At 40.6% G+C, this 18,695-nt stretch overlaps 1 protein-coding gene across 4 annotated transcripts in view; it reads right to left on the bottom strand.

Moving 5' to 3' along the window:
- The window catches only part of COL15A1 (collagen type XV alpha 1 chain), a 118,644-nt gene that overhangs the window by 12,740 nt on the left and 87,209 nt on the right, over positions 1-18,695 (bottom strand). For all 4 annotated transcript variants that reach the window (XM_035316431.1, XM_035316433.1, XM_035316432.1 and 1 more), the window contains exons 24-30: positions 17,593-17,661; positions 14,217-14,258; positions 9,994-10,039; positions 7,883-7,981; positions 2,182-2,231; positions 966-1,076; positions 301-445 (exon numbers count right to left, since the gene is read on the bottom strand). In XM_035316431.1, coding sequence (XP_035172322.1) covers positions 301-445; positions 966-1,076; positions 2,182-2,231; positions 7,883-7,981; positions 9,994-10,039; positions 14,217-14,258; positions 17,593-17,661 — 562 coding nt within the window. The remainder of the gene's footprint in view (positions 1-300; positions 446-965; positions 1,077-2,181; positions 2,232-7,882; positions 7,982-9,993; positions 10,040-14,216; positions 14,259-17,592; positions 17,662-18,695) is intronic.

Genomic DNA, 18,695 nt, shown 5'->3' with positions numbered 1-18,695 from the left:
CTGTTACTTCCTCCCAATCACAGTTAAAATAAGGTTTTCATGCATTAGTGCTCCCATGGCACTGGTCAATGAAAACTGATTGCAGAGAAGTTGTCCCTTTTGTGGTCTCAGTTCCAATCCACACCCCTCATAGAAATAACATCAGTGTGCAGGAAAGAAGGAACAAGCCTGATTCAAGCATGAAGAATGGATGGGTGGCTAGAAGAGCAGATACATAAAGGAAATGATGAAGAGAGAGGGGCATGTAAGTATGCATATGTGCTCACATACATAGTGAAAAACAAAATTATACCCTCTCACCTGACCCATATATTGCAGGGGGTCCTGGTGGTCCTGGTGGGCCAGGTGGGCCAGGAGGTCCAGTTTTTCCATAACCTGGTAATCCAGGTAAGCCAGGTAACCCTGGAGGTCCTCTGGGTCCAACAACCGAGTCCCCTTTTGGTCCCTATGAACGATAAAAAATACTACCTTGAATGTATCAATTTCACAGCTGGAGGTCCTTCATCTCTGGTGGCAATATTTTCTGAAGGCAGGCTACTACGCCACTGTTCAGACACGAGTCATAAGCATTTTTTTTTCAAAGAGTCATGGGAAATGAAAAAAATACCTATATATTAAACTAAATTATAGAATTGAAGTTTCAGAAAGCTTTCTGATAGGTCTTACATAGTTATATATATTGCCTTGACTTGTAATGCTGTTGACAGCATGAATCTACATACTGATTTAGTTGTATTAGCCAGCTGAGCACAACACTATATCAGTTTTTCAGAGCAAATTAATTCCAATAGCGATGTGTCTGTGTTTATGCCTAATGCAAGTCTGTCTCATTAACCTAATGGTTAGCGTAGAAGCGTATATATTGTTCTTAACATCATTATGATGATTTTTTTCTTTTTACAGCCTTCTAAGTTAATAAAATGGGTACCCACAAGTATTCCTGTTATACCATTTATGTGACTTACAATTAATCCTGGTCTTCCAGGTGGTCCAGGAGGTCCTGCCAGGTAAAAACCTCTGTTTGGTTCTCCTTTTTCTCCTTTTACACCAGTGTTTCCATTGTCTCCTTTTTCACCCTTTAAATATAACATATTTGAAAGCATTTAGTTGAAGAGAGATCAGAAACCCATGCAATGGTCTTTTAAAGTTGTCTGAAATTTTGACTCTCTTTTTTTTTTTTTTTTTTTTTTTTTCCTGTACACAGAAATATAAAACTTTCTATATGGTATGCCATTTTGTAGAGCTGAAGGACTAGATGAAATTGTAGCTAAAGCTGTAAAGCTGCAAACACTGTTTTATTGGATCAAAGAAGCCACAATGACTCTGCCATGCATGCATGGGACACTTCATGTTATAGAAATAACTTCAGTGCTCTTAGCCAAGCAGGAACAATATCTGAAAAAAAGACAGCGGTAGGAGTCCTTCAAGGAAACTGACAGTACCCCCACGAACCCTTTTTTCTATGCCATCATTAAATGATAACTTGATTTGAATTTTTTCAGATCTTGTTTTGATAAAGAGCAATAACAACCTTGCTTACAAAAAAAGCATTTAAAATAGTATTGTGTAGGTATTGATTTTTGTCACTTAAAGCAGTCAGTAGAATAGTGGAACAGAGAGAGACCAAGCATATCATGGTATGGATATGTTTTCTTTTATGAGATCTCAGTAAATGAGCATGGTGAAGTAGAAACATGCTTTCCATCACTTTAATTTATTTTATTCATTGTGTTTAAAAGATAAATCGTATTCAACAGAAGTTAATTTCTTTTCATGCATTGATTGTTGGTAATATTTTTTCTAGTCACCCTTTAGGAAATGGATGTCTCTTACCTGAGCTGGCATGGAACCAAAGGCATTAATTTACAGCAAATAGTTTATACCAACCTATGTTATGTAACAGTGCATAATGACTCACTTTAATACCACTGGAAAGGCAAAAAGCCTCACTAATATATATATATATTTCCGTAATCTTTCTGAAGTACTGACAACTATCTCTGTATTTGTAACAAACTTTTTTATTCAGCTGGAGTTTAAGGAATTAATATAATTTGTAATTGCCGATCCAATTATCTGTTTCGTATATTTCAGTATTCTGTACTGTAGTATGCTTAATATATAGCAAAGATTGCTTTAAAAAAAGCTTAAAAAATGCAAACACAAATGGGATATAATTACCTTTATGCTATTAATAAAGTGGCTGAAATATGATGGAGGTAGAGGTGGACCTGAAAAATGAAGAAAATAAAGTACAGTAATTATCTGTAATTTCCTTTTTAAAAGCACTGCTTTAGGTATTTTTGGTTTAGAAGTTGAAAGGAAAATGATTTACAATGGTAATATTAACCTTTAAATCTCACATTTTTAGTTCGGTTTCCTAATGAAACCATGCTTACATGCTCTGTCTCACTCCTTCACCTTAATAATTTCTGAACCTTCCTGTGGATTTCAATGACATTTGAAAGCAAAGAAGTCTCAAAAATGACAAGTACTCAGTTTTCTGAAAAATGATCATTATAATCTCATTATAATGCCAAAACACACCTCCATCCCAAAAGCTACCTATCTCAAAGGGGTGACCGCCCCTCACTGAGCATGCATTCTGAATTTCTCTGAGCCTATACCTTTAAAGAAAAGCAAGAAATATTTGTACCAATCACAAGGAAGGCATGTATGACTAGAGTCACTCAAGCTTCACCTAAAAGTAAGAAAATAGTAAAAGAAATGGATCAATAGAGGAAAATGTCAGGGGAAGACACCATCATAGACATGTTGGAAGGACATCACTGACTTCTGGGACCAGTTGATGGGCTGAACATCTCTTCCCCTCCCGTAGGAACGCCTATTGGGTGAGATTCGAACTCTTGGTTTTACTGAGTGCTTCCCTAGGAAACCTAGCATTCTCTATAAAGTTGTTTCATAAGTTAGCATGTGTAGCTGGTTGTGTTTCTTATATTCTTGGTATCTGCACATGCTTTGCAGACAGTGTATTTATCACCAGCAATCCAAAAGAACCTATACTCCTGTTGCTTCAAAAAACTACACCAGTCATTTACTAGACTGAAGATGTATTGTACTATTTGTGAAGCCGTGATTGTAATTAATGTGACCAAACCTGCTGATTGTGCTATTTGTGCATCTGTGATCATGATATATTGAATGCAACTGGACTTATAGTGTCAATTGGGCATCACTCAGAATCTAAGCCCAGCCCCTCGGATATCTGAGGACAAGCTGGAACACAGGGGGTTTAGGTTCTGCCAAACTTTCTTACCCTTTAACACAAGAGCATTCCATATGTTTTGCAAGCAATGGGGTGGCAGTCAATACCAGCCCACTTCTGAATGAGTTACAGTTGTACTATTTTTTGTGCAAGGACACTTTCACAGAATCACAGAATCATCTAGGTTGAAGACACCTCCAAGATCACCTAGGCCAACCTCTGACCTAACACAAACAAGTCCTCCACTAAACTATATCACTAAGCTCTAAATCTAAATGTCTTTTAAAAGACCTCCAGGGATGGTGAATCAACCACTTCTCTGGGCATCCCATTCCAGTGCCTAACAACCCAAACCTCCCCTGGTGTAACTTTAGCCCATTCCCCCTCATCCTGTTACCAGGCACGTGAGAGAATACCACCTCGCTACAGCCTCCTTTAAGGTACCTGTAGAGTGTGATAAGGTCGCCCCTGAGCCTTCTCTTTTCCAGGCTGAACAACCCCATCTCCCTCAGCTGCTCCTCATAAGACTTGTTCTCCAGACCCCTCACCAGCTTTGTTGCCCTTTGTTGCCCTTCTCTGGATTCGTTTGAGCACTTCGATGTCCTTCTTGCAGTGAGGGGCCCAAAACTGAACACGGTACTCGAGGTGTGGCCTCACCAGAGCAGAGTACAGGAGGACAATCACTTCTCTAGTCCTGCTGGCCACACATAACCAACAAGAGAAAGAACCAGGGTTACTGTCATTCTGCTGAACAACTGTCCTTCGACATTTTTTGTGCAAGAAAAACCAGTACCAGTACCAATGGTTATAACAGCTGTGCTGTGTTGTCTGCCAATGGTGGTCAGTCAAAGCTGTCAAGCCAGCACAACAAGTCTAAAAAGTCCTCAAATATTTTTTGTTTGGGATATACTTGGAAAATCAATGTTTTACAGCTGCCAGTAACAGCTGGGGACATTTTCATAGAATCATAAAATATCCCGAGTTGGAAGGGACCCATAAGGATCATCAAGTCCAACTCCTGGCACCATACAGGTCTACCCAAATTTCAGACCATGTGACTAAGTGCACAGTCCAAATGCTTCTTAAACTCTGACAGGCTTGGTGCAATGACTACTTCCCTGGGGAGCCTGTTTCAGTGAATGACTACCCTCTCAGTGAAGAACCTCTTCCTGATATCCAGCCTGAACCTCCCCTGTCGCAGCTTGACACCATTCCCTCAGGTCACTAAAGAGAATAGATTGGCGCCTGCCCCTCCACTCCCCCATGTGAGGAAGCTGTAGACCGCGATGAGGTCTCCCCTCAGCCTCCTCTTTTCCAGGCTGAACAGGCCAAGTGACCTCATACATCTTCCTCTCTAGGCTCTTCACCATCTTAATACTGGACCATCTGGACACTCTCCAGTAGTTTCACATCTTTTTTGTACTGCAGTGCCCAGAACTGCACACAGTACTTGAGGTGAGGCCGCACTAGCACAGAGTAGACCTGGACAATCCCTTCCCTCAACTGACTAGCAATGCTGTGCTTGATGCACCCCAGGATACAGTTGGCCCTCCTGGCAGCCATGGCGGCTGACATTTCTTCAAATGTGTTCTGAACTTTGGGTGCAACACTGTTCCAGCCATACGTCTTAGATCTCAGTATATTATTTCAGATGCAATTAGATCATGTAGATAGTGTATACATCTGTACTCTGGGTCAGAAATGTATTGCCAGTGTGGCAGCTATTTTGATTTTATTTGAACCCTGACAGCTATTGCTCAATCTATGAGAGGGGATGGAGAATGGACAGGTAGCTTGGTAGGTGTTCTTCTAAGATGTTGCTTAGTATTAATTTATATGTTGGGTAATGTTTTAGGTCTTCCTAGGAGACCTTTCAGGCAGACTAGTTCTATGCAAGGTATGTGAGGAATAGGGAGGGCATCACTCTAAACAGAACCCAAAAACTTGTGGTAGGGAACCAGTGGAAAAACAGGAGTGGCTTCAGATAGGACAGAAGAACCGTGATCTGGGAGCTTAAGGCTGGATATACCTTGTACTGGTAGTTAAAATCCTACCTCTTTAGCCCCATGATCAAGTAGCATAGCTTTTATCCATACAGCTAAACTGTCTTCCTCACTCCCAAAACAGGAGAAAGTTATCTATACAGCCTATTGTACCAATCCTTAGCTTAAGCTATCTCCCATGGTCTTGGAAAGTGTTATTTATTTTAGGCCAAATGTTGGCCAGGAAACATGCTCACATTAAAACTGCAGGACAACTGTCCCATATCCTGGCCCTGTTTAGTTTACACAGCCAGGGAAGTTTGCCTGACATGACTTCTCAAGGGCTTACCTAGTCCAGTCTTCTTCTCTAGACATTCAGTGGAGGGCTGGTAGGCAATTTTCTGTAGGATCTTTGGGAATCAACACCAACCAGATGGAAACATGCTAATTGCATAGCCTGTGCTGGCAGACCAGACATTTTCATTTTGGTTTGTTTTCTGATGTTGCTGAAACAGACTAATAGCACTTTGCATGGGCGTTATCAATAGCAAAATCACACCCTCACAATGATCATAAAGCTACAGAACTTTGGTGCCATTTCTTTTAGAGAAAGCTGTTCTGCTTTCTGATCTGGGATCTGATTTATAAATGAACTCAGTCCCTGGAGCAACAAAATTCATTACAGGAATTAATGCTTGTCCAGTGAGATGCTGTCTTGTTCCCCCTCTGCTTTTCCTTTAATTGAATTCCTTCCAGTATTCATGAAAAGGAGGGTGAAACTTCTTCAAAAAGAAAAGAAAGTCTCAGGACAAACAAGCTGAAGGCGGATTTGGATGAGTGTTGAAATTTGTCCAGAATGCCAGGTATGAATGTGGCCTGGCAGTAAGGAAGGAAGGATCAAATGCCAGTATACTGCAATAAACACTGCATTTTAGATGAGCAGATCTTCAACTTTAGGCAATTGGGTCTGAGATCATGATACTGTGAAGTCTTCTCCTCTGTTCCTAAATCGGTTTCCTTACATGGCTTCAGACTGTATTTCTTCAGCCAGAAATAATGAGTGTTGGAATGTTGCATACATGATTGGAACACTGTGCCTATATTCTGGATATTACTATACCTGCCTTTATACAGAGTAGTTATATAAATTGCGGCCTGCCAAATATCCATGCTTTCTATGCTGGCTTCATGTTTTTGCAAGCTATCAATTAATGGAGTCTGTCTGTAAGGTTAGACGGATGACATTTGGGGTAGAGGAAAAATAAATCCACTGAATGAATAAATGGCAGAGTTCAGAAAGCTTTTCAGATTGCTGTGACTCAACAGATAGTGAACTGGAAGGACCTTCAAATGTCTGACCCCAGAGAAGGTTTTGAAAATTTCCTATACTTTAATAATGTTCTACTATCCTGCAGTTTCTGGATTGTGAATTTCCATTGTCAAAGGTTGTATAGATATCTATGAGACCTACAGAACTGATTTGTATAAAAGAACATTGTAGCAATTACATCAACTGACATTGTTTTAGGAGAAAGATTTAAACAAGACAGTTTAACCAGAATTATTGTGTTATTTTCTCCATCCTCTCTAGTTGTAGTTTTATAACAAAATCATAAGCATAATCCTCTCATTCAGAAATACCTGAAATCATCAGGTATGGACAAAAGTAATATTTTTTTTTAAAATAAGTCTGTTGATGATGAAGCACTAACCACTACTTCAGAGCACTGGATATTGATCAGAATGAAGATTAATAAGGACAAGACAAGAAAGCAGATTTGATTACAACAAACAGATGTCCTCATAAAAATAACCAAATATCTTAAGTCAACAGAACTGTGGCTTTGGAACAAAGACAAAATGTCCATGTATATACAATTTTGTATTAATTATGAACACATTAGAGGACAAATATTATAAATATGGTATAGGAACATTAATTTGATGTACAGCTTCTTCTATTTTGAATGATTGCTGGCACTGACCAAAGCCTTATCTCAGTATATGAGATTTCAAAAAATGTAGTAAAAAGGAAGAATTTGTAATAGCAATCTTTTCAAATAGATGCTTGTTTCTATAACTATTTTTGAATGTGTAAGAATTAACAATATGTATCAACTTTTGATATAGAAAAGTAAATCTTTGGTAAGAAACATCTGTTGTGATGCTCCTAGCACAAGTAAATTGATAATTTAGCTCTCATACTTTTCATGATTATGACAAATAAAGCAAGTTGGTTGAAATGGAGACAGTCGTGTTCTGGAATTGGGACTATCACCAACAAATGGCTGCCTTGAAATCAGAATGCAGAGTTATGTTATCCTGAAAGGGAAAGCACTGAATTTTAGTCCATTTGGCTCAAAAACTCTGATAACAAAACAATGTCTCAGGAATTGGGTGTGATGTTCTAAGATTTCAGAAAATCTCTAACCAGCCAGATACATTTCAATATCTGTTCATATACTGAACACACTCATAATAGGTTCACAAATGTGCAGTACAGATAGTTATTTTCAGAGGATATTTTTGATAACATTGCAGGCTTTGTTCTGCACCTCAGTTCAGCAAGAAACTAAGTATGTCTTTAGGCAGGTAAAGGTACTTTGCTGAACTGCTTTTAAGTTAAACACATGATCCTTTAGAGGGTATCAGTGACATATCTGATTTAGTATACCTGGTGGTCCTGGATCACCTCTGTCTCCCTTTTCTCCTTTTAAGTCCGCTGAACTCCCAGTGGACTGCAGCCCCCAGCAATCTCTGTTTCCTTTAGCACCTGCCATAAAAGCATCACAATGAAAAAAAATTCATGAGAACTTTCAAACAACAGACTACAGAAGTAACAACCAAACCACTGATAGTAAGAGCAGATTTTTCATACGTGCAGGACTTTTAACTCCAGTCCCTATATGCTTGTCTCACTGTTCTCATGAATATTGAATGGCTGGCTGGCTCATTGTCCTCTCTTGTTTATCACCCCCAACATTTACAAAATAATCTTTCTTTTACAGATCAATCTTTCACTCTCCTTTCCTTAATCACCTAGCCTTTGACCCTCTGAACAAACCTGTTCTCATTGCATTTGTGAATTTCATGGGGCAAGAGCAGAAATGGCTCTTATATTATGATTTTGACACCAAAACTGCTATCTCTAGACTATGAAAAAAAATAAAATCTGTAATTATGAATGTCCAGAATGTTATAGTTTATTGCTTCCTCAGGCCATAAAAGCATTTATAATAAATAAAAAGTTCTCTGAGGTCAGAAAAGTTATGAACATTATTTTCCTTCCAGATGAGCTGAGGATAGAGCTATACCCAAATACATCTGGATAAACTTCCTGTTTTTCTAGGTATTATTCATAGAATCATAGAATAGAATCATAGAAGCATTCAGGTTGGAAAAGACCTCTATGATCATCTAGTCCAACTTTTAACCTAGCACTGACAAGTTCATCACTAAAGCATAATACTAAATTCTACATCTGCACTTTTCTTGAAGACCTCCAGGGATGGTGACTCAACCAGTTCTCTGGGCAGGCTATTCCAATGCCGCACAACTCTTCCAGCAAGTAAATTTATCCTAATATCCAACCTAAACATCCCCTGGCACAACTTGAGGCCATTCTGCCTCATCTTATCACTTGGTGCTTGGGAGAAAAGCCTGATCCCCACCTCAGTACAGCCTCCTTTAGGGTAATTGTAAAGTACAGTAATGTCTCCCTGAGCCTTCTTTTCTCCAAGCTAAACAACCCCAGTTCCCTCAGCTGCTCCTCATATGACTTGTGTTCTAGACACTTCACCAGCTTCGTTGCCCTTCTCTGGACACTCTCCAGGGCCTCAATGTCCTTCTTGTAGTGAGAGGCCCAAAAAACTAAACACATTACTCAAGGTGCAGCCTCACTAGAGCAGAGTGTAGGGGGATGATCACTTCCCTAGTCCTGCTGGCCACACTTTTTCTGATAACAAGCCAGGATGTCTTTGGCCTTCTTGGCCACCTGAGCACACTGCCAGCTCATGTTCAGGCAAGCATCGACCAACAGCCCCAGTTCCTTTTCCTCTGCAGAGCTTTCCGGCCACCCTTCTCCCAGCCTGTAGCATTGCTTGGGGTTGTTGTGCCCCAAATGCAGGAGCCAGCACTTAGCCTTGTTGAACCTCATACAGTTGGCCTCGACCCATCAGTTCAGCCTATCCAGATCCCTCTGTGGAGCCTTCCTACCCTCAAGCAGATCAACACTTGTGCCCAACTTGGTGTTGTCTGCAAACTAACTGAGGGTGTGCTCGATCTTCTCATCCAGATCATTGATAAAGATATTTAAGAGAATGGGCCCCAGTATTGATCCCTGGGGGAATCCACTTGTGACTGACCTCTGGCTGCATATTTCTCCAATCACTGTGACACTTTGGGCCCAGCCACCCAGCCAGTTTTTAATGCAATGAAGCGTATACCTGTCCAGGCCTTGAGCAGCCAGTTTCTTCAGGAGAATGCTGTGGGAAATGGTATCATAAGTCATACTGAAGTCTATATAGACCACATCCACAGCCTTTCCCTCATCCACTACTCAATTTATAAGCTAGCCTTTGAAGTGCAGCCCTATACTCATTTATTCTTTGGCCTACATGTTGAGACTGGACCAAGATATGATCTTATGGATTCACCAGAACAAGTGAGACCATCTTTCTTTTTTTTTCCCTCATGAAACCAGTTATGCAACACCCAAGAAAAAAACAATGTTTTTTGTTCATAATAAGAACAGTTTGTTTAAGCCATGCTGCAAGAATTACTCACCTTGGACATTAAGAGCTTCTTCATTCCCAGGGTATGTAGCACTCACCTACAGACAAAAAGAAATCAATTAGAACTTATCCATACACATTAATTGATGGAAGTGCATCACTTAATATGACTAGAAAGCCTGGAATGTTTGCATGCTATCACAGTAAGTATTATAACAGCACTCTGTGCTTATCTCCAGTTTGGCAGGCTCCGAGTATTAACTAAGCAAGCCTTTTTCAGGATTGTGCTATCTTAAGCATGCAACATGCTTTCAGTAAGAGCATAACAACATGCATTTTGGAGGCACTAGCAAATCCTACTCAAAGTCATGCTAGAGAAACATCAGAAGACTTATTCTCCAAGAACAATTCTAAATTTCCATCACTGCATTTGAAAGCATGATTTGATTTTTGATTGTATGATAACAGAATATGGTTGTATTTTTTTCATCAGACCGTGGCTAGGCCTACTCTCTGATGTTGACCTATACTCCAGATGCATTGAAATCACTGTGGGGAGAAACTTCTTATTCAGGTCTATCCTATTCTGACTCAATTCCCCTGTAACAATACTTCTATGACCTGTCTTCAAAACAAGGACAGTGCGGGAATTAAAATGTGGCACACTGCTTGGAAATAGACAGACCTCAGTACTAACTAGTACTATTTATATTAATTTAAACAAGCATACAAAGAAAATCAAACTTGTGTGCTTCATATGGTTAATACTGCAGTATTAGCTCTTAGGAGTCTTCAGTCACATGGATAGCTCCTTTAAATTCAGAAATTCACTTCACATGAAGAAAACTTGTGAGATTCAGTCTGTAGTTTTTTATGGATATACATTTATGTAGGCATGTGCAGCAGACTTCTTATCTATATACTTGGATAGGTTTAGATTATCCACAAATGTAGGTCAAAGCTATCTAGTGTATTCAGATACATGAAGAGGTATTTATATCTACAGGCTCTACTACTTTTACATGTAAAATTCACTTTTATTATTCAGTGATTGTAACCTGACTGAAAAGTGACTTTTTTATTATTATCTGAAACTCAGCTAAAATAGGTTTGCATTGATTGAATCATTCCACAGGGAAGCATACAAAACTTGAGTTTGGAAGGGATTTCAGGAAGTTGTCTAGCCCAGGGCAGGATCAACTACAGCAGGTTGCTCAGTGCAGTCCAGTCAGGTTTCAGAGATGAAGCTGACTAACCCAGAACTTTTGTGTGAATGTGAGAAAAACATACCAGAATGTTATCCAGTAGGAATAGGAAGATTTAAGGGAGGAATTCAATAAGGTAAAACGATGTCTACAATAGTGGGCCAAAACCATAGAAATGTGAAATTACCATGGGGTAATGACTATTGTTAATTAACAGAAAGATCAGAAATATACATTACCTGGGATAAATCTTTCTTGAATAGTAAATGGTGTGATGAATGCATCTAGTATAGTCTAAGTCAAGAGCTGCTTTTCTAATATGAGTAAAAAAGAACTAATGGAAATTGGAAGAGAGGAGAACAATACTATTTTGAACTATATTGTTTAACAGAAAACTAGAGCAGCCATACCATGCATCAGACTATTCAGGGGAAGACCATGGTGTTCAAAGACAGAATCCTTTCAAAGTATGTATCCCACAGGTTAGCAGTATAATATTGTCCTAGGAAGAGTAATCCCAGGATTAAACTGTGTCCACAGTACATTGTAGGATGTGATTTCTATGACATGTTAAACAAAAATTGCATCAAAGTGTCCTGAAAATATGAAAACTCTTTCCTTTCTTTTGACACTGAGTGTGAAATTACAGTTCCTTTGAAGACAACGGGGGTGTTGTCATTTACTTTGGAAAAGTGTGGCAGAGCTTCACCTGGTGGCTTTCTTGTAATAAATGCTTATCATAGAATCATAGAATGATTTGGGTTGGAAGAGACATTAAAGTTTACCTAGTTGAAACCCCCTCCCATGGGCAGGGATATCCTCCACTAGATTGGGTCCTATCAAATCTGACCTTCAACACTTCTTTTAGTTTAAAACCTTTACCCCTTGTCCTTTCAGTACAGTCCCTGATAGAGAGTCCCTCTCCAGCTTTCTTAGACACACAGTCTTGCTGAGGGGGCACTCTATCCCATTGTCCATGTCACCAACAAGGATGTTAAACAATACCAGTCCCAATACAGACCCCAAGGGACACCAGTCATTACTGTTTTCCACCTGGATATTGAGCCATTGACTGCAACTCTTTGAGTGCGACCATCCAGCTAATTCCTTATCCACCAAGTGGTCCATCCACCAAATCCATGTCTCACCATTTTAGAGACAAGACTGTTGTGTGGGACAGTATCAAATGCTTTGCACAAGTCCAGGTAGCTGCTATCAGATGCTCTTCCCTTATCCACTAATGCTGTAACCCTGTCTTAAAAGGCCACCAAATTTGTCAGAAATGATTCACAATTAGTGAAGCCATGTTGGCTGTCATCATTCACCTCTTTGTTTTCCAAGTGCCTTAGCACATTTTTCCAGGAGGATCTGCTTTGTGATCTTATTGGAGACAGAGGTGAGATCAACTGGCTTGTATTTCTCTGTGTCTTTATTTTTCCCTTTTTAAAAATGAGGGTTGTCTTTCTTCTTTTCCAGTCACTGGGAACTTCACCAGACTGCTATGACTTTTCAAATATGATGGATAGCGGATTAGCAACTTCATCTTGCTAGTTCCTTCAGGACCCTGAGATGCATCTCATCAGGTCATGCACATTCAGGTACCTTAGAAGGTCTTGAACCTAATCTTCTCCTACAGTGGGAAGCATTTAATTCTCCCAGCCCTGCCTTTGGATTCTGTGAATTTCCTGATGTGGCTAGAGCACTTGCTGGTGAAGACTGGAGCAAATATGTCACTGAATACCTCCGCCTTCTCCATATCCTGGGTAACCAGGTCTCCCATTTCCTTCAGCAGAGGGCTCATATCTTTCCTATTCTTCCTGTTATCACTGATGTACTTGTAGCCCTTCATGTTGCACTTAATGTCCCTGGCCAGATTCAATTCTGTCTGGGCTTTGGCTTTCCTAACTCGACCCCTGGCTACTTGGACAATGTCTCTGTATTCCTTCCAGTCTACTTGGCCTTGCTTCCACCCTTTGTAGACTTCCTTTTTGTGTTTAAGTTTTCCAGGAGCTCCTTGTTTATACATTCATGCCTCCTGGCATTTTTGCCTGACTTCCTCCTTGTTGGGATGCATTGCTCCTGAGCTTGGAGGAGGCTGGTGTATTAACCAGCTTTCTTGCACCTATCTTCTCTCCAGGGCTTCATCCCACAGTACTCTACAAAGCATATCCCTGAAGAGTTCCAAGTCTGCTCTCCCAAAGTCCAGGGCTGTGAATTTGCTGCACACCCTCCTCACTGACCTAAGAATCTTGAACTCCGCCATTTCATGGTCACTGCAGCTATGGCTTTCTTTTACCTTCATATTTCCCCCAAGCCCCTCCCCGTTGGTGAGAACGAGGTCCAGCATATCACCTCTCCTCATTGGCTTCTCTATCACTTGGAGAAGGAAATTATCATCAATACCTTCTGGGAAACTTTTGGATTGCTTATGGTTTGCTGTGTTGTCTCTCCAACAGATATCAGTGTGGTTGATATCTGTTGATATATCCTCCTCGTTGCCCCTGCCTGTCTTTGCTAAAGAGCCTGTATGTTTCATTACAACACTCCAGTCACAAATTATATGTGAATAGACTGCAATTGAGGGTCAAATAAGGATTGTGAGTTTTCTTTTCTGACACACTTTTTATGCCGGACTGAAATATATAAGAGTCTTATTTTGGACGGGAAAATTGAAAACAGCCAAAGACATAACAATGTGGAGACATTATTTATATGTACTTCTGAAAGATACATGTACATGTATGTATAAATATTCACTCCCCAAAGGAACTCTCAATCTATGGAAACATGGAGCTCTGAAAGCCATTAAAAGAGTTTGGACAATCAAGTAATCAAAGTGCTTTAAGCAAAAGGTTCCAGTTAGTTCTGTTATATATATGTGGCTAACTTTGGATATTTAAACATTTGAAAATTTGTTATCTTGTAGACTAGGTAAAACATATCTCCGGTGTAAAGCAGAAGGCAGGAGGAGTAAAGCTGCAGAGATACTGTAGTTATGCATGTAGCTGTTTTGGTTATGTATTGTCATGGCCATGCATCTTGCTAAGAGCAAATTCTATGTGTGACTTACTGTCATCTTGCAATGAGGTCTGCGAGATACCGGGAAAACCGTCTATTGAAAATAAGAAGGGAAATAAGTTTAATGAATGTAGGCAATAATATACCAGAAAACACACCAAACAGTTAGATCTAATAGACATGACAAGACAAAATTTGGAAATAAAAAACAGCACCTCGCAGAGTCCTGCTTGCTTCCTGGGAGCTCTCATGGTTCTGTCAGCATAGAATCATAGAAACATTAAGGTTGGAAAAGACCTCCAAGATCATCTGGTCCAGCTCTCCCCCTACCACCAACGTCACCCACTAAAACATGTCCCTAAGCACCAGGTTGAGCCTTTCCTTGAAAATCCCCAGGGACGGTGACGCCTCCCCCTCTCCCCCACCCCAACATGTTTCAATGCCTGACTGCTCTTTCTGAGAAGAAATGTCTCCTAGTCTCCTAATTTCCAACCTAAACCTCCTCTGGCACAACTTGAGGCCATTCCCTCCTGTCCTATCACTAGCTATTTGTGAGAAGAGGCTGAGTCCCAGCTCCCCACTTATTCCATTCAGATAGCAATAAGGTTGCCTCTGGGCCTCCTCTTCTCCAAACTAAACAACCCCAGCTATGTCAGCTGCTCCTCATAAGACTAATGTTCTAGACCCCTCACCAGTTTCGTTGCTCTTTTCTGGACATGCTCGAGCACCTTGATGTCCTTCTTGTAGTGAGGGGCCCAAAACTGAACACAGTACTCAAGGTGCAGCCTCACCAGAGCTGAGTACAGGGGTACAATCACTTCCCTAGTCCAGCTGGCCACACTGTTTCTGATACAAGCCAGGATGCTGTTGGCCTTCTCGGCCACCTGAGCACACTGCTGGCTCATATTCAGCTGACTATCAACCAATACTCCCAGGTCCTTCTCTGTCAGGCAGCTTTCTAACCACTCATCTCCCAGCCTGTAGCGCTGCCTGGGGTTGTTGTGCCCCAGGTGCAGGACCCAGCACTTGGCCTTGTTGAACCTCATACAGTTGGCCTCAACCCATCAGTTCAGCCTATCCAGATCCTCCTGAAGAGCCTTCCTACCCTCGAGTAGATTGACACATGCACCTAACTTGGTGTCGTCTGCAAACTTACTGAGGGTGCACTCAATCCCCTCATCCAGATCATTGATAAAGATATTGAAAAGAAAATATTGAAGAGAGGATAGCTAAGAAAAACAGGATGAGCAGTATGAAATCAGTAAAAACAAATATCCTGGACCCTCTAGTCATGACAGAAGAAAGAAAAAAAAAAGGAAAAGGAGAAATTAACACTTGGTCAAATAAAATTGTACATGTATGGTATAGAAAGGCATCGAGTAGTTTGTGAACCTTTAGTACTCAGCCAATGAAGAAACGGGAGGAAACATGCATCAGGTAATAGGGGATATAAGGTTATGATATACACCTTCACTAGGTGCTCCTGCTTGCAGGACACCTACCATTGCAAATGCAAATAAAATAGCTTCACAGAAGACCCTGTCTGAAAAAAATATTGATATTTTTCTTACACCACTAAGATATTAGAGGATGAGCCCCAACACTGACCCCTGGGGAACACCGCTTTTGACTGGTCGGTCACCAGCTGGATTTCATTCCATTCACCACTACTCTCTGGGTCTGGCCATCCAGCCAGTTTTTAACCCACCAAAGAGTGTACTTGTCCAAGCCATGGGCTGCCAGCTTCTCCAGAAGAATACTGTGGGAGACTGTGTCAAAGGATTTGCTGAAGTCTAGGCAGACTACATCAACAGCCTTTCCCTCATCCACCAGGTGGGTCACCTGGTCGTAGAAGGAGATGAGGTTGGTCAGGCAGGACTTGCCTTTCATGAACCCATGCTGATTGGGCCTGATCCCCTGGTTGTCCTGCATATGCTGTATAATTGCATTCGAGATGACGTGCTCCATCACCTTTCCTGGCACTGAGGTCAGGCAGACAGGCCTGAAGTTCCCCGGGTTCTCCTTATGGCCCTTATAGATGGGCATCACGTTTGCAAGTCTCCAGTCATCCGGGATCTCTCAGTACTTATTGTTGTGTGTTCCAGTCTTCATGTCTGTCCTGAGACCAGTTGAATGAATTCTATTCACAAGAACAGAGTTGCAGCATGTCCCAGTCTATATGTGTGGGGCAAAGCCACATCACAGTGGCTCTTTATAGCATTAAAACCTAAAGTAATTTGGAGTGATGCCCAATTAGTCATTATAAGTCTGTTGCGTTCAGGGTACTGAACTATCACAATTAAGGATGCACAAATAACGTAATACACCCTCAGTCTTGTTGCGTTCCATGAACTACCACAGCCACACTTAAAGAGTTTGGTCATGTTCAATCAGAACTACCACAGCTATATTAATGAGTTGCACAATTTATTGAAGGAAGAGGTACACAGGTTCTTTGGATTGCTGGTGATAAATTCACTGTCTGCAAAGCATGTGCAAATACCAAAAGCATGAGTAACACAGCCTGGCTACAAACACGTTAAAAGATATAAAACGACTCTATAGAGATTTTTAATTTTCCTAGGGAGGCACTTGGCATAACCAAGTGTTCAGATCTTAACCAGCCCGTTGACTGATCCCAGAAGTTAGAAGGTATCTTTCCTTACACGATGGTATCATCCCTAACATCCTCTCTCCCTTAAGCTAATTTATATAATTTTCTACCTTTTAGGTGGAGTTTGAGTGACTCTAGTCATGCATACCTTTCTTATGACTGGTGTGAAATTTCCTCACTTTGCTTTTAAAGGTATAGACTAGAAAAAAATCTTAGCACGAGCTCAGTGAGGCGTGGTTACACCTTGGAGGTGGGTAGCCTTTGGAATGGAGGTGTGTTTTGGTATTATAATGATATTATAATGGATAAAGTTCACCAAAGGGACAGCATTTTGTCAAAAATATGACAGGCTGTTAGCCCAGGATAGCAAATGTGCAGCTTATCGGTTTCAGTGTGCACAAGAACCATCAAGTGCCCATCTTATCACAAAGCCTGGCTGTGGTGTCTCCACTCTGTGCCACCCACCATACAGTTCCTCTTAGAGTCAACACACAAAGTTCCCCTGGTGTGATCAACATCTAAGGTTGGAAGCTTAAGGAACTTCTCTGTAGTGCAGCTACATTCCACCCTGGAAGCTTCTTCAATGCTGTACCTTTTCTTTAAAATGTGAATATAAGTTTTAATTTCCAAGTCACCTCAGGCAATTACTCCACACTCTTGTTATGAGATTTCTTCCAATGCATGCAAGCAAGGTATCCCACAGTAAATGCTGTTGCCTGAAACATGTTTTGAGGTTTCACTTTGCAAACCATTTCAAGAACAGCACATTTTTGTTACAGAGACAGAACAGAAACTGTTTGTTCAGTGTACTTACTCCTTTGATGTAAACTATACGTCCTGGACGTCCAGGCGGCCCTGGGGGTCCAGGCAAGCCAGGAATGCCCTGGTAAAAGAAAGTGAAGTAAGGAAGACATTGCACAGATCTTTTCATATGCAGTACAACTGGGCCTATGGAAGGAAGGACAAGGGGCTTAGAAGGTCTTGTTTAACCAGTAAGTTTTATGTGAAATGGCTTGAGGAGAGACTGAGCATTCAGTTAGAGGGTCCAACCTAAGCTGGAAGGAAAGTACTCTACGGAGAACAAAGCAGCCTAAAATTGCTATTTCCAGGGAAAAATAAGCAAACAAACATCCAACTCCCAAGCCCAAAAGCATTGTAAGTTGAAACTAAATTGAAGTCAGTGTTTCTACCATCCAAGGAAAATTAGGTCTTCTAAACTGGTCTGGGACTCCCAGGACCGATGAGATTCATATACTTCAAAGTGCCTGTCAGATAACTACACACCAAGTAGCATCTTCAAGGAATCCTGCTACACTGGAGGCATGACTGCCCTTTACAAAAACTATGCCAAGTCTTTACTGTGTCATTTAAAAATCTGGCACCATGCCATGTCCATGTTTCACTCTACACTGATGCACACTTCAGTGAGGTGTCATATGTCACCATATAAATAAACTAGAGATCTATTGGATTTTATCTTCGCCAAGCACTGAAGGAAAAACTATTAAAACGTGCAACCTGTTTTGCTTTCCTGTTTGCTTTAATGGCCCATCCTGATAAACTTCATCTGATAACACTTGCTTTAAAAGTTTTTGTTTGGCTAGGGGAGACAATCCAGAAAATTAACCTTGACACTGTTTAAAAATATGAAGAAACAGAAAATCTATTTAATGTTTTCTGCTAGAGGCAGAAACATTTTCCTCTAGTTAGAATTTGTCTAATTTGCTAGTTTGCTAATTTGCTAATTTGTCTAATCTTCATCTTCCAGCAACTAAATTTCTATTGACTAGATCATCTCTTCCAATGCCTAGCTGATCCCTACTTTCCTATGATTTCTATGGTAATGCAGTAAGACTCGACTTCCTTGTCTTTTTATTTTATTTTATTTTATTTTATTTTATTTTATTTTATTTTATT

The sequence above is a fragment of the Oxyura jamaicensis genome, chromosome 2 (assembly GCF_011077185.1).
Source record: "Oxyura jamaicensis isolate SHBP4307 breed ruddy duck chromosome 2, BPBGC_Ojam_1.0, whole genome shotgun sequence".
NCBI lineage: Eukaryota > Metazoa > Chordata > Aves > Anseriformes > Anatidae > Oxyura > Oxyura jamaicensis.
The sequence above is the reverse complement of the archived record's forward strand: the minus strand, read 5'-3'. Positions and strand labels throughout refer to the sequence as shown.